At 42.0% G+C, this 13,331-nt stretch overlaps 1 protein-coding gene across 1 annotated transcript in view; it reads left to right on the top strand.

Annotated features, from left to right (window-relative positions):
* Positions 1-13,331, top strand: part of MAP2K5 (mitogen-activated protein kinase kinase 5) — a gene marked incomplete at its 3' end in the record, with an annotated part of 69,478 nt that overhangs the window by 33,837 nt on the left and 22,310 nt on the right. Inside the window, exon 11 of the mRNA XM_010286969.1 lies at positions 9,121-9,150. Coding sequence (XP_010285271.1) covers positions 9,121-9,150 — 30 coding nt within the window. The remainder of the gene's footprint in view (positions 1-9,120; positions 9,151-13,331) is intronic.

The following is a 13,331-nucleotide window of genomic DNA, read 5'->3' on the forward strand; positions in this document are numbered from 1 at the left end:
GTTCATTTAGGCAGAGTATAGACTTGTAGATCTTTGCCAGAAGATCCAGGGCTCATTTTATCCACACTAAGTGTTGGAAGTAGAATACGAGCTCATGTGTTTGACTAACGATACCTTTTGCACCTCCTTTTGTATCACATCCTAGATTCTACTTCCCACTGTCCTCTGCTGAGAAAAACAGCAGCTGCGTTCCTGTGTTTCAGGCCTCCTCCTAAAATTAATTTTTCTTGCAATGATTATCAGTGTTCTTCATTCAGGGAAAGGGAGTTTGTATATCAAGTTCTTAAAACTCCCAAATGAGGATTTTAAGTCTTCGGTCACCAGTGTTTTCTGTTACCTGTGTATTTGCCAGGGCCTTCAAGGGTTTCTAGTTGTTTGTGACATTTCTGTTAAGATGATGTTTTAAGTGGTGGTTCAAGCAGTTATATGGCAGATTTTCAGCAGTTTGTGTGCATTCCCGCAGATCGGAACGCCCCAGTATATACCCAACAAGCATGCCTTCCGTCGTGTGTTTCAGGCACACACAGGTTTCTGAGCAGGGTTGACGCTGATTGCGTGCAGTGTCAGCATTAAGGAGTCTTGGACTTTTCAACACGCTTGGGCTGGGAGCACAGACAGACCATGAAGGCCAAGAGGAGGAACGTGTTTGAAGAGGGTGCTACAAGAGATGCAGCTCTGCTTTAAGATGATTCTCTTAAAGCACTTCAATCTTTAAGATGTTGGACTGCATAAAACTGATGCAAAGACTCATGTGTCTGGTCAAGGAGAGGAGATGTCAGAAAAATCCTTTCTAAGGAATCTAAAATATCTGATCAGACCGTCACATATCATCAGCTTTGAAGTGATGCTGGTCCAAGATCAAGACTGTGAGCCGATACGCAGGAAGTTCTGCAGACCGCCATTTCGTCTTCTGCAGGATTTCACTTACCTGTGGACATTGTGGTTGGTCTTTCATCAATTTTACACCCTTACCTAAACTATAACAGGTGGACAGAAGGCGGGGGGAGATCCGAGACCCGAAGCTTAGTGGTACAGCATAGTTTCTATAGCGGCACTGGAGGCTTGGTGAAGGTTTGGTAGAAAGGGGTGCAGTCACGATGGGGCAACTGTGAATGTCTGTGTGACTGCTGGAAGCAGCCACGGACCGTGCAGTGACCTCCAGTGTCAAAAGCTACGCTGAGTAGAAGCAGGAGTGATAGTAATTAAAATAGCCCGTTAGAAGATGGCAAGGGTCAAGCTTAAAAGGAAAATAAGAATTTGCATTTAATCTCCATGCGGAGCAGGAGTCTTGATATTGTAACAAAATACGTGGCTGAAGTGAGGTGTTTCTGATCAAGTGACGGTTCTTCCTGGACCTGTCCTTGCTTTTTGAGTGAGCAGAATTTTGTTCTGTGTGCTCAAACAGGAGAGACTGGGAAGGGCCTTGCCGTGGTGGTGCTGGCAGAGCCACGGGGAACGGCTCATAGCAGAAGGCATGAGGTCATCATTTAGCAAATACGTGAAGAGTATGACTTCCCCATTCCTACACTGAGAATTGAAGAAGTTCTTAAATTAATGCATTGGATGGATCTGGGCACATTTCAGTAGATACTTATGATGTGTCTTAAATGACTCTTTTTTTCTTTTCTTTTCCTTTTTTGCCCCTTACTGAATTCCAGCCTTCTCTAAACTAATAAAAACCCCAAGCTTCACTTTTGTGCACAGCCATCTAATAACCGGCGATGCTCGGATGTGATGGGTGTTTACTTTGTTGCTGCAGATCACTCTAAATAATATTAATATTAGAGAAAACTTAACCCATGTGTTTCTGAAAATGCTGGATTACCGTCTCTGTGGGCCGACACCTTCGCTCTGCCGACAGCAGGGCCTCGGGCAGCGCCGATTTCTGCGGCCCCAGCCCTCGGCCAGAGCCTTCCTGAAAGGGAACTGACTTTCTGGAGAAAATGTTCCATTTCTGGCCTTCTTCTGCTTTCATGAAATATGGCTGAGAGCCGACTTGAGCTCTTCGGCCTCGCAGCTTGGACCACTGGTAATTGCGTAGATGTGATTGTTTGGTAACAGGCACCTTTCGTTTAGGATTAAGGAAAGCAGAAAATAAAAAATGCTTTTTTTTCCTTTTTTGCAATGAGCCGCACCCTGTTACTCCGTATTTTTAAGCGCCGTACGGAGCGTGGTGTTTGTGACTTGTGTGCACAAATCCTCGCACGCTGCGCTCGGCCATTGAGCGTGGCTGTAACACGTGCAGAATTTTGCAAGGTTAACTTGAGTTGTTCTTACCATAGAATATTTATGTAGTTTTAATCATTCTGTACAAAATGATGCGTTTCAGAAACTTGTTCTTTGGAAAAATCTGATCTAGATGGGTTTTTTTTTTCCCCTTGAGCTATTTCGAGCCATATTCTCCAAGCAGTGGCCGTTAACTCTGTTTCCTCATCCGCCATCTTCCACGGCCACCGGGATGAAGACAGACAATGTCCAGCTACATCAGGAGCTTTGCGGTGGTGGAATTAGACGTGAAGGTACCAGTGCCTGAGGGTTGGGTCATGAATTAATAATTGCCGTGTGGTGGGGGAGGCCCGTCAGAACGGCTGAAAACGGGGAAGGTGCCTCGCAGAGCGCTATCAATCACTCGGTGACCATAACTTCCAGTAATTAGTGTATTTTATGGGCCTTTGCTTCAGTGACTCGGAAGCACATATGCTCCACTCACAGCTAAACTTAGCCAGAGTGATATTCCAGGATGATTTATCCGCTCGCTGCGCTGGGATGTAACCCTGTGTTAGGCGAAGACTGTGAACTAAGCTGCAGTAAAGTGTAAGTTTAGGTGCAGTTTTGCGCGGGTTGGGACCTCAGCGTGTCGCGTTTCTCAGCGGTCGCTCTGGGGCCGTGCGAGCGGCGCGGGCGGCCGCGAAATCAATAACCCCGTTCTCTACCTGGCTAGGTGGATGAGCGGACGATGGAGGGACGGCGTCAGCTGTGCTGTATACGTAATATACGTATATTAATCTAATAACGTAGATTATTACGTTCCCTGTTCTTACACTGTGTAGAATAGCTGTTTCGGCTTCGAAAGAGTCAGAAACTGAGAAATGTTTGCCAGTCGAGTCTGCCTCTCCTCGTTATTTAATTGGTTTGTAATGGCCGATGCGGAGAGCAGCCTGGCCGCGGCTTCGCTGAAGCCGAGCTGCGTTTCCGCCAGCGCAACCGAATTTAACATCGATACTGGTTTTTTTCTTTAGGGGTTGAATCTAAACCCAGCAAACAAATAAGCGGGAAGCCTCTCAGACAAGCAGTCCCGTTAATCGTTACGGACCATTTGTGTGAATTTTGCGCCTGACAGTTTCCGTCGACGGGCCCCGAAAGGCCCGTGTCCCACCTTTTCCCCTGAGAAAAGGCGCCGCTGTTCTGAGCGACGCCTTCGAAGACGCAGCGGTAAAAGCCCGGTAATAGAAGGGATTTGTGGCGAGCAAGAAATATGCCATCTAAGCACGATTGTCTGCGGTCTTTACTTTGCAGCGCATTTACTATAGTTCATATTTAAAAGAAGTCAAAGTGAAACTAATTATCTTTAATTAAGGTGAATTAGGCTTTGATTTTTAATATATTTTATGCAGAGAGATCTCGAACTCATCTGCTCCAGCCAAGGAATGTCCCAAAGGTTATTAGGGCATATTTCTGTTGGGCCTGACGGTATTAGCAATAACCTTCTTCCTCGTAGTCCTAGACAGGAGCAAATATGTCACTTCATCAGTCTCTGTTACCCGCGCTTATGCCCCTCCGCAGGGGTCGCAGATTCCACAAGTTATCAGCTAATGGCGTTATACATTAAAAATTGAAGCTTTCCTCACTCTGAGGCCTTTCAAGGCTTTGTTCTTAAGCCCCAGACACTTTGGAGTGCAGCTGCAAACTATAGGCAGAAGATTAAATTAATTTGTAACTCTTTTTTCGTCCTGCATTACTAAATCCTGCACATTTAATTGAAACCCTACTTCAAGATGCTTTGTGTTTCTGTTCTTCTTTGTTGTCAGTTTAACCTCAGAAGCACTTTAACGCTGGTAAATTGCTGTTATATCCTTTTGGATTCTTTTTTTTTTTTTTTTATTTTAACTGTGCAATAAGAGGACAGTGAAATAGATACTAGAATGAAAGAAAAATCTTAGAGTAGTTTTTGAGGTATTTAATATTTATTAAGGTCCGTACCCTGCAGATTTTCAGGTGATTTTAAGCCATCTATCTAGGAGTGTATAAATTGGTCTTGGAATGAAATTTCACCTGGGGAATTTTATGTTATCCAGTAGTTAAGTCTGATTTTTAAAGTTTCCTGTGTCTGAACGTTCCGAAGTGGCGGCTGCTTTTCCATAAAATGAGGGTTTAACTGCAGAGCACAATCTAAATGCAAAATCCTTAGATGGAAATTTAATTGTGTAAAATGTGCACAAGGTAATTAAGAACAAATTTTAGAACATTTCAGACTATAAAGTCCTCCTTCAGCTAGATCACTAGCGATATTGTAAGTGCTTATTTTCAATTTGCAGTTATGCTGAGAAACATGGAATGTGTCTAAATTAAGAATAAAAACATCCCATGTTTTTCAGTATAACTGTAAATTAAAAAACAACTTGCACAACATAGACAATAATCTAAGTGGGAGACTTTATTGCCTGAGTGTATTGAAAATATGTTTTCAACTTCCTTCCCTCAGTCACTTTCTGAACAGGGTAAGGGCCAGGCTGCTATTGTAATTCTTATTAACAATATACAGGCAGGCGAGGAACATTTAAAAAGAGCAACGTAAAGCAAGCGCTTCGTTAGTGAGGATTTCGGGATTTCCGTTTTCAGTTCCAAAATTATTAATTACCTTATTTCAGCGAGTCATTTTAATTTTGTCTTCATGCATCCGCCCATTAAATGTGCGTATTTGAGAAGGGGTTCGAGTTGCTTCCCGCTGCCTGCCTGATGTTCTTTTTGCTTTCCCGGAGGTTGGGGGGTGCTTTTTAGCGTATTTTGATATATTTTTATAAAAATCGGCGTACATGCACTCCGTACCTCTGCCTTGCAATTAATAATTTGGAATGACTTCATAGTTTGTCAGTTATTGTTTTAAAATCTGATGGCGCACCCCGTACATCCATCTGCACCTCTGTCCACAGCTAAGGGAATGACCCTGCCAGGTACTCGCACTTAGGAGTGCACATTATTTTTCAGGACACGACCTCTGGACACTGGGCCTTTTTGAAATGATGGTGTTTTTGGTTTTTTTTTTACAGTTGTACAGTGGGAAGGTACCCATAGGGAAAAGAGAACCAGCTCCTTGAAGTTTAAGCATTCCCTTCTCCCCTCCTTAATACCCAGAGCTACGTAAAATACTGATCAGTTCCCAAACCTAACTACCGTGAATGGAAATACGGTATTTTTGTTATAATGCCTTAAAAATGAAATTGCGAGTTACTGAGTTTCATGATGTAAATGTGGAGGAGATAAGTTTTTGATAGTGTGTTAATTTGGTAGTTTACTTTTTTTTTGTATCCTGCACTGGGCCTGTGCTGCATATGTTTATATGATTTCCTTGAGACAGATGATAAGAGTATGAAAATCCCCTTAGTGAAGCTCTAATCTGTTTGTTTTTGAAGTTTTTTTTTTTCCTTTAACTGTGACGCTATTTATAAATCTAAATCTACATAGAGAGGTCATTGGTTGGCTGAACTTAAACCATTTTACTTAGTAAATTTAATTAAGAAAATACAGTGCAACTCATAAGCAAATGAGTTTTTCCTAGTTTTAAACCAAACCACCCTCTTGAGTGCTGATTGCCTTGCTCGACCCCTGGTGATAGAGAAACAGGCAAAATTAAAAAGGACATTAAAGCTTCATTAAATCTGAAACACATTTAGTACAGTGACATATCTGCAGGCTATTTCAGGGAAGATTACATACTCTTTGCTAAGTTTCTTAATTTATAATACCTTGACAATCTTGCAGGGAGGAAACAACTCTGACTGGATGAATCGAGTGGCGGTTGAGGGGGATGCTGAACTGGCACGCGGTCTGTCCATGGCTGTATTGCTGTGCAGTTCGCAGTCAAGGAGCAGCTTCACTGAGAAACGTGTTTCTTTTTTCACAACCCCCGAAGAACTTGTTCCTGATGCATTTTGGATTCTTCAGAGCTCATTTATACACCCCGTACTTACGGCTGGCAGAAAATGGCTCTTTCCCCAATTATTCTGCTGCCTTTGGAGCCCCTGCTGAGGCGTGTGGTGGTCAGGGAGAGGAACTGTCAGTGAGAATGGAAATGCTTAGTTTGAAGTCGTCATCGAGGCAGTGGTTGTTTTTCTGCTTAAATAAGATCTGCAGAATGATGCCCTGTGCATGTAGCTGTAATTATCTTCTTGTTCTACAGTGGGATAACTGTTACGTTCCTACAAGTCTGTAGCTATTGTAATGACTATTCTTAAGTCAGTAGTCATTGGAAAAATCAGGATTTCTTTTACTGCTGTTCATGGAAAAGTGTTTGGCATTTATAGGCTTATTTCTAGGTATGTATAGGCTAAGCAGTGCTGCTTAGGATCTCAGGCGGCTTCTTGGAAGTTAAGGATGGTCCTCCCAAAAGAAGAGAAGATGAAAAAGGGTATGTTTTAGTAGCTCCTGGTCCTTAAGATTGAGTGTAACAGAAAACGTAGGATCTTTGCTTAACTATTTAGCAGTGTATTTCAAAGCCTGCCATCAAGAGTGACTGGAGTGGCACTCTGTCCTGGGAGAAGCTGTGAAGCAGACACAAGTGATAGAAAGGATGGCGATCAAGCCTGCTTAGCTCGGGTTGGTTTGTTAGGAGGATGAATTTGCTGCAAAGAAGAGCCACTGCGCTCAGCGCTGCAGCAGAAACAGGACTGAAAGGCAGATTCACCCACAGAGTTGGGTCTTAAAGGCAAACCTGGAAGACAAAGCACGGAAGAAACCCAGAGGAGGAAGCTAGCTTAAATTGTATCACGTTGGAGAACCTGAAGAGATCTTACTTGTCTTGTCACCTTAATGTTGTTCCCTGTTCCAGTGTCTCTTGTAAGCCTGATTTCTTTTACATTCTGTAGTGTTGGTCTGACAAACCAAGCAAACATAATGACCCCCAAATGGAAGTCTGCAGGCAGACTATAATGTTCAGAGAGATGAGTGGCACAATAGAAACGTCTCAGAAAAACTGCACGTGTTACTGCTAGTAGGGATTCTTGGTCAACACCAAAGTGCTACAGCAGACCGTAATGGCTCCTCTTCAGTCATTACGCAAACTCCCACCAATGAGATACTTAGGAAAGATTGGGGTGATTTTTCAGTGATGCATGGAAATTTAGATACACAGTTCCTGTAACTCTGATGACTGGGCAGTTAAGTAAGCATTCAAAAATACTGTACAAATCAAGTAGCCCCTCTAGAACCCACTCGATATATCTGTAGATTTTCAGGACGAATACTATCTGAATATTACAAAAGCTTCTTTTAAGACTAGTCACAAAAAAAAAATTGTTTCATCTCTTTGGGTTTCTCTTGCGTGCCTCTCTTGAAGCAAACGCTTCAAGACCTACTGTGCTTTTGTGATGTCTTTCCTCTGAGGGTCTGGAAGTTGTTCACTGTATTTGCGAAGGCTCGCAGCTGGGTTGCTGGTACAATACTAGGTTTGGACGGCAGCTGGAATTGCAGAAAGGGCACCATCTCTGCTGTTTTCTGGTTGCTTCCACTCATGCTGTCAGCTTCTTCTTACTTCCTTCTCATGACCTTTTTCCTGAACTGGTGAGGCTCCAGTATGGTGACTGGTCTTTGCCCCATCAGTTCCCCACCTTGCTACAGCTGTTTATGCCTTATTGTTGCTACTTAGGATAGTTTTGTGCTGCCAGCCAGGCTGAAATTTCATCGTTGGTTAGCAGAGCTGCCTCAGCTGCAATCTGGCTAGGTCAAGTAACCACGGCGCTGAGGAGCTCAAATATCCGTGGCAATACAGGTGCCGTGAAACAGCTTTTGCCCAGCACCGACGTGTGGTTTAGCCTTTGCCGTACATGGCACGACAGGTTAGACTTTCAGCATTGATGCTGTTACTCAGCCTGTTGTGAATATACCTAGTTTATCACGCAGACAAATTAATGACAGTAGCACATCCATAACCTTTTTGGTAGACCTCCTTCTGAAGGTTGGTAAGGGGAGGATTCGTGAAGGTTAACCAGAGTGTAGAGAAGCTCATCGGACTATGGCTCTTCTGTGAACCGTGGAGGGAGGTGGGCTTATCCAGAAAGCAGGTCAGAACAGAGCTGCTCTGAATGCCCTTTTGGAGGAGTCTGTGTTAACTCTGAACACCCTTGTCCTTCACTGAGTAGTAGACAAAATAACTTGAACTAGCTGTATTTTGCTGAAATTGTTTCCAAGGTTCAGATGCCAAATGGGAGAACCTGAAGTCTTGTACAGAGAACTTATCATGGAATATTTATTAGCTATGGCAACAGTAGTATTGCTGTTGGGTCTAATACTGATACTAGCAGATACTCTAGTGATGCATCAATTGACTTCTAGAACAGTGTGGGCGACAAACCCAGTTGATACTGCGTGCAACTGCAAGTATATCTGAAGAAAAGATATTTTCTTTTTGCGGGTGCCATAATCTCTCTCCAGATCCCACTCACAGGTTCCTTGCTGGGTTTGACACTGATAAGGAAGCAAACCTCAGCTGTATAACCCAGATTCTACTCTGAGCCAGTTAAGGAAGGACTTTGGGAGTTCAGTGCACGTCTACAATACCTGTTCATTGCAGATAATTATCAGTAAAGGTCAGTGTCGTTGGCCTCGCTATTGAGGCTGAACTGGTTTAATTTAGAGAGTCCTCAGGAACTTGGGCATCAAACAGTGTTACGGAGTGGTACAGACAAAAGAGGCTGAGAAATACAGAAATACTCAGAAACATAGAACAAGGGGTAGTTGTTGTGAATGAGTCCATTCTAAATACAGCTCTTTGTGTGTTTTCAGAATTACTTTTGCTGACATTTTCCAATTTATACAATAGTAAGAGTTGAGTACTTTTCTCTCTTTAAGAAAATGTGCCCTCCATGCAAATCTATATAACTAGACAAATATTATTTCCTTTCCCAGCTTGCTCTTGGGAGGTTTCCATATCCTCAGGTAAGATTGTTCATTACTGCTGTTTGCCACTGTGACATTCATTCCTATGTATGAAGGTGCAGAGAGCAATTGTGAACATTTGAGCCACATACAAATAAATCTGTCCTGTTAAATTGAAAAGTGGTATCTTGAAGGAGTCATTTAGAAGTCTCTATTGATTTCCACCCCTCCCCTCTTTTTCCCTTCTCCAAACTCTAGATTTTCTTTCCCTGGAGAGAAGGAAAATTACGATGATGTTAATGATTGTTTTGTTTTGAGATTAAAAAATAATCCAGTATGTACAACAGTGCTTTTGAAGTGGGAAGGTGCGTCTACCCCTTTTTTATATTTTCATTGTAAACTTCAGTTTTGAATAATGGCACAATGGTCTCAGATCTTCTCAAATCAAAAATACAATGTGAATGGAATACTTAAGTGAGCTTCGGATTCTCCCTTTTAAGAGTATTTTCTTTAGATACTGGCATTTTCTAACTTCCCACTGACCTAACTCAGGTTCATTGAAGTCAGTGGTAAAACTATTTCCATCTCCAGTGGCAATGGTTAGGCCAGTTCTGAGCACTGCATTACCACGTAATATTTTACTTTGGCTGTATGCTTGAAAAAACATGAAGCTCTGAACAAAACAACCAATCCAGAAATAGGTTTCATGATTACCTTAAATCCTTATTGCAAGATGCATGTTAGAATTCATAGCAACAAACTATTCCGTAGTTCCTCAAATTATTCTTTCCTGGGAGAGGGGAAAAAGTGAAGTGTCCAGGGACTAAAATGAATTATTTGAATGTGGGGTTTATGTTTTCTTATGTTTTATGAACAGTGTTTTCTGCATCTTGGTCTATACAGATCAGAGTGCCTGGAGGCATGTCTGATTTAAAGGTGGTGTTGGTCTGTGCTCTTTAAGCATCTATTAACTTGCTATTATTATGCAAATAACTGTTGTAATACACATACTAATTTATGCATGGTTAGATTATGCAGATGCCTCACAAACATGGTTATTGAATAATAGGCTGGGACTCATTCTCTCTCCCATTTTTATAAGCTGTTTTAAGCAAATTCTCCTGACACTTTTATGGACTTGCAAAGGTTTTGCATATGTAGAAATATACTGATTTTTCAGTTTCTCGTCTCCTATGGAAAATGTTCACCGACTGAAAGCGAGAGCTGTAACTGCTTAGCAGAACATACCCTGCATATTTTATCCATATTTTAAAATGTACAATCTCCTTTGAGAAGGGATTGGGAAAGAAGCTCTTGTGTTGAAGTGTCCTCCATACATCGGCGTACCCGCTCGTGCTCGTCAAGCGTCTTGGTGTTCATTGTAGATGGTGTATTATAACACTAAATCAAAGTGATGTGGGATACAATTTAGGATAACCCTCTGTTCACAGAAGTGTTGGAGCTTGGGGAAAGAAGTTAGAGTTCATACATTATGTATGATTCTAGACCAAAATTTGTTTTCTGAATTGGGAGCAAAACATGATTGCTAGTTTAAGATCCGTTTTGCTGTTCTAATTAAAATACGGATCAGGTTTGTAAAAGAATATTTGGCAAGTCAGTAGCCCGTGAAATTGTATATACTTTTTAATGTAAAACAGTTGAGGAGGTGCAACTTTAAAATGTAGCTATTAAGTTTTTCGAGGTACTGCTTTTCATAAGGATTCTTATGTGAAGAATATGTATTTTAGACATGTACTTACCTAGCTGGTCACAAGAACCCTTAGCAACTCACTCTGATTAGGGGGCTAATTAGTCGGTTGGATTTTTTTAATGTCTAAATATCTATTTACCTTCCGACGTAAGGGCCTGATTCTGCAGTCAGCCACATGAGTAAATCCTCCTCACTTCAGTGGGCTTATTCAAACAAATGAAGCTAATCGTAGGTGCGCTTGCAGAATTTGCCCCTCAATAATTTGAAGTTACTTCTCTCTGAATGTGGAAAGTATGAATACGTGTTTGAGAACATCTGAAATTTTCTGCACGTGAATGTTTGTCTCCAGCTGTAGCTTGGGAAAAAAAAACGTTTTTTTCCTTTTTCTCTATTTTTAAGACACAGACAAATGGTGTGTGTAAATTCAGTTTAAATGAATAAGATTTATAGAGGGAATCATTGCAGTGTGGAAATTCAGGACTCCTGCAATATGCCAGTAAGACTAAAGGATGATTTTTTTTTTTCTGGCCTTTAGTAGAATATTCTAATGATAGAACTTATCACTTCTAATTTTTCACGTGTTTTATAAGTATTTATTTTGCTAACGCTTATTCATCACACGACCATCATTAATCTTACGTTCACAATAAAGTCTTACCTTGAAAGCGCTTAGGCATGCGAGCAACTACTCATGTAAGTAAAGTTGCTTATGGGTGTGTTTAGAGTTACTGTAAATTCTTTTTTTCTTGATGTGCAGCTAACTTCATAATCTGCAGCTGACTGCCAAAGGCAGCAATCTGAGCAAGGGAACAACAAATAGTAAAGAACAGGCTTTTCCCCTATAAAAACTTCTGCACAGGGAAGTCTAATCCTTAAAATGTAGCGCGTTTCTGGACGTGTTACGGTCTTCATTGGTTTGTTGTTCGTTTTGCTGGCGCGGTATCGCAACGAGCTGCGGCGCGCTGGCGGTGGAGTCAAGCTCCTGCTGGGAGTGGCAGGGTATGGCGCTCCTCGGCTCCCGCGCCGAGGCGAAGCGCTGAGGGGTACGTTCTTCCCCGATGCGTTTGCGTAACTCTTATTAAAACCGATAGGAAAGTTGCGTGCGCGCGCATGAGACCCAGGCTCTGTTGAATAAAGGTCTTTGCTATGTAAATATTTTAAAAAGGAAGGAAACCCCTTTCGCCAAACCTGGTTGCTAGTCCATAGTCCATCCAGCTTTTTAAGTATCTGGAGGAGGCACATAGGGAAAATAAGTTTCAAATTTCTTTTAAAAGTTTAGCCTTAATTTATGTGATTTTGATTTGACGTGTCTGTGCAGAAAGAACTGGGGGAAAAAAAACCCCAAGCAAACAAAAAAACCAAAAGGCCGCGGCACCTCACAGTACATTAAATTTTAAGTTGGAACCCCAAAGATGTGCCGTGGCTGAACAAACGGCGCGACGTACAGTTAATCACGTAGATTCAAATGCCGCATGTCGTATAAAAACACGATGGGGGCAATGAATTGTTTAATGATAATGCAATTTGGAAGAAATGAAAAGAATTGCCCACTAAATATTCTCGGCTTGTAGTCGAACTTTATACAAAGCAGGATGTTAAAAGGACGCCGCATCCATTAGGGAAATATTCCAAAGGAGCAGGCAGTACTCAGCTGCCGAGGATTTAATCAGCTATAGGAAAGTGCAGGTTACGACGACTGTATTTAAGATACTTTTGCATTCAGGGAAATGTTTTCCTTCCTTTGCCTGCAATGCCAGGCCTCGCTTAATAAATTACATGAAAATGACCTGAAGTTTAAAAAAAAAAAAAAAAAAGAAAAAAAAAAAAAGAAACAAAACACAACAACAAAAAAAAGAAAAAGAAAAAAATCCTGTTCCCCCTTCCACACCCTCCCAGCCCACTGCTTCCCCCCCAAATCTGAGCAAATACTGCCCCTGGTATTGTAAAGCTTTGAATGTTTTCACACCCCATTAATTTATTACTTCTCTTTCCTCATCTTTAGATTCCCCCCCCCCCTTTTTTTTTTTTTAAATTCCGCCTCCCCGCTGCTACAGCGATTTTCATCTTGTTGTTAATTTTCCCTGCTCCATATGGAGCTCCAGACATTTCACCTGGAGGCTGTACTAGATTTTGCTGTAGCGATCGCACTTCCGGAGGCCAAAACTGTCATTTAAGGTTCCCGGTGCATCTGTCTACGCCAGGCTTTTCGCTGGCACCGGGAGAGTGCGAATAACAAATTGGATGCACCTGAGATTCGGATGATTAGTGTGTTTGGTGAATCTGGGCGACTTGTAAGCAGATAGCTGTAGGGGTGGGGAGGGCGAAACGGCTACCCCGCGTGAATCCGCGCTCGCGCCGCGCCGGCGGGATGCGCGGAGAAAAAGCGCGAGCGTCCCGGCAGCCGGAACGCGGAGAGTAACGAATATTTCATCCTGCCTTGTCATTGATTAGAAAAGAGCCTTTAATTTCATTTCACCCCATGTTGTGATTAATTTGCATTCTTTGTCAGAAGTTAATGGAGTTTTTTATG

Source organism: Phaethon lepturus, unplaced genomic scaffold, assembly GCF_000687285.1.
Source record: "Phaethon lepturus isolate BGI_N335 unplaced genomic scaffold, ASM68728v1 scaffold5335, whole genome shotgun sequence".
Lineage (NCBI taxonomy): Eukaryota > Metazoa > Chordata > Aves > Phaethontiformes > Phaethontidae > Phaethon > Phaethon lepturus.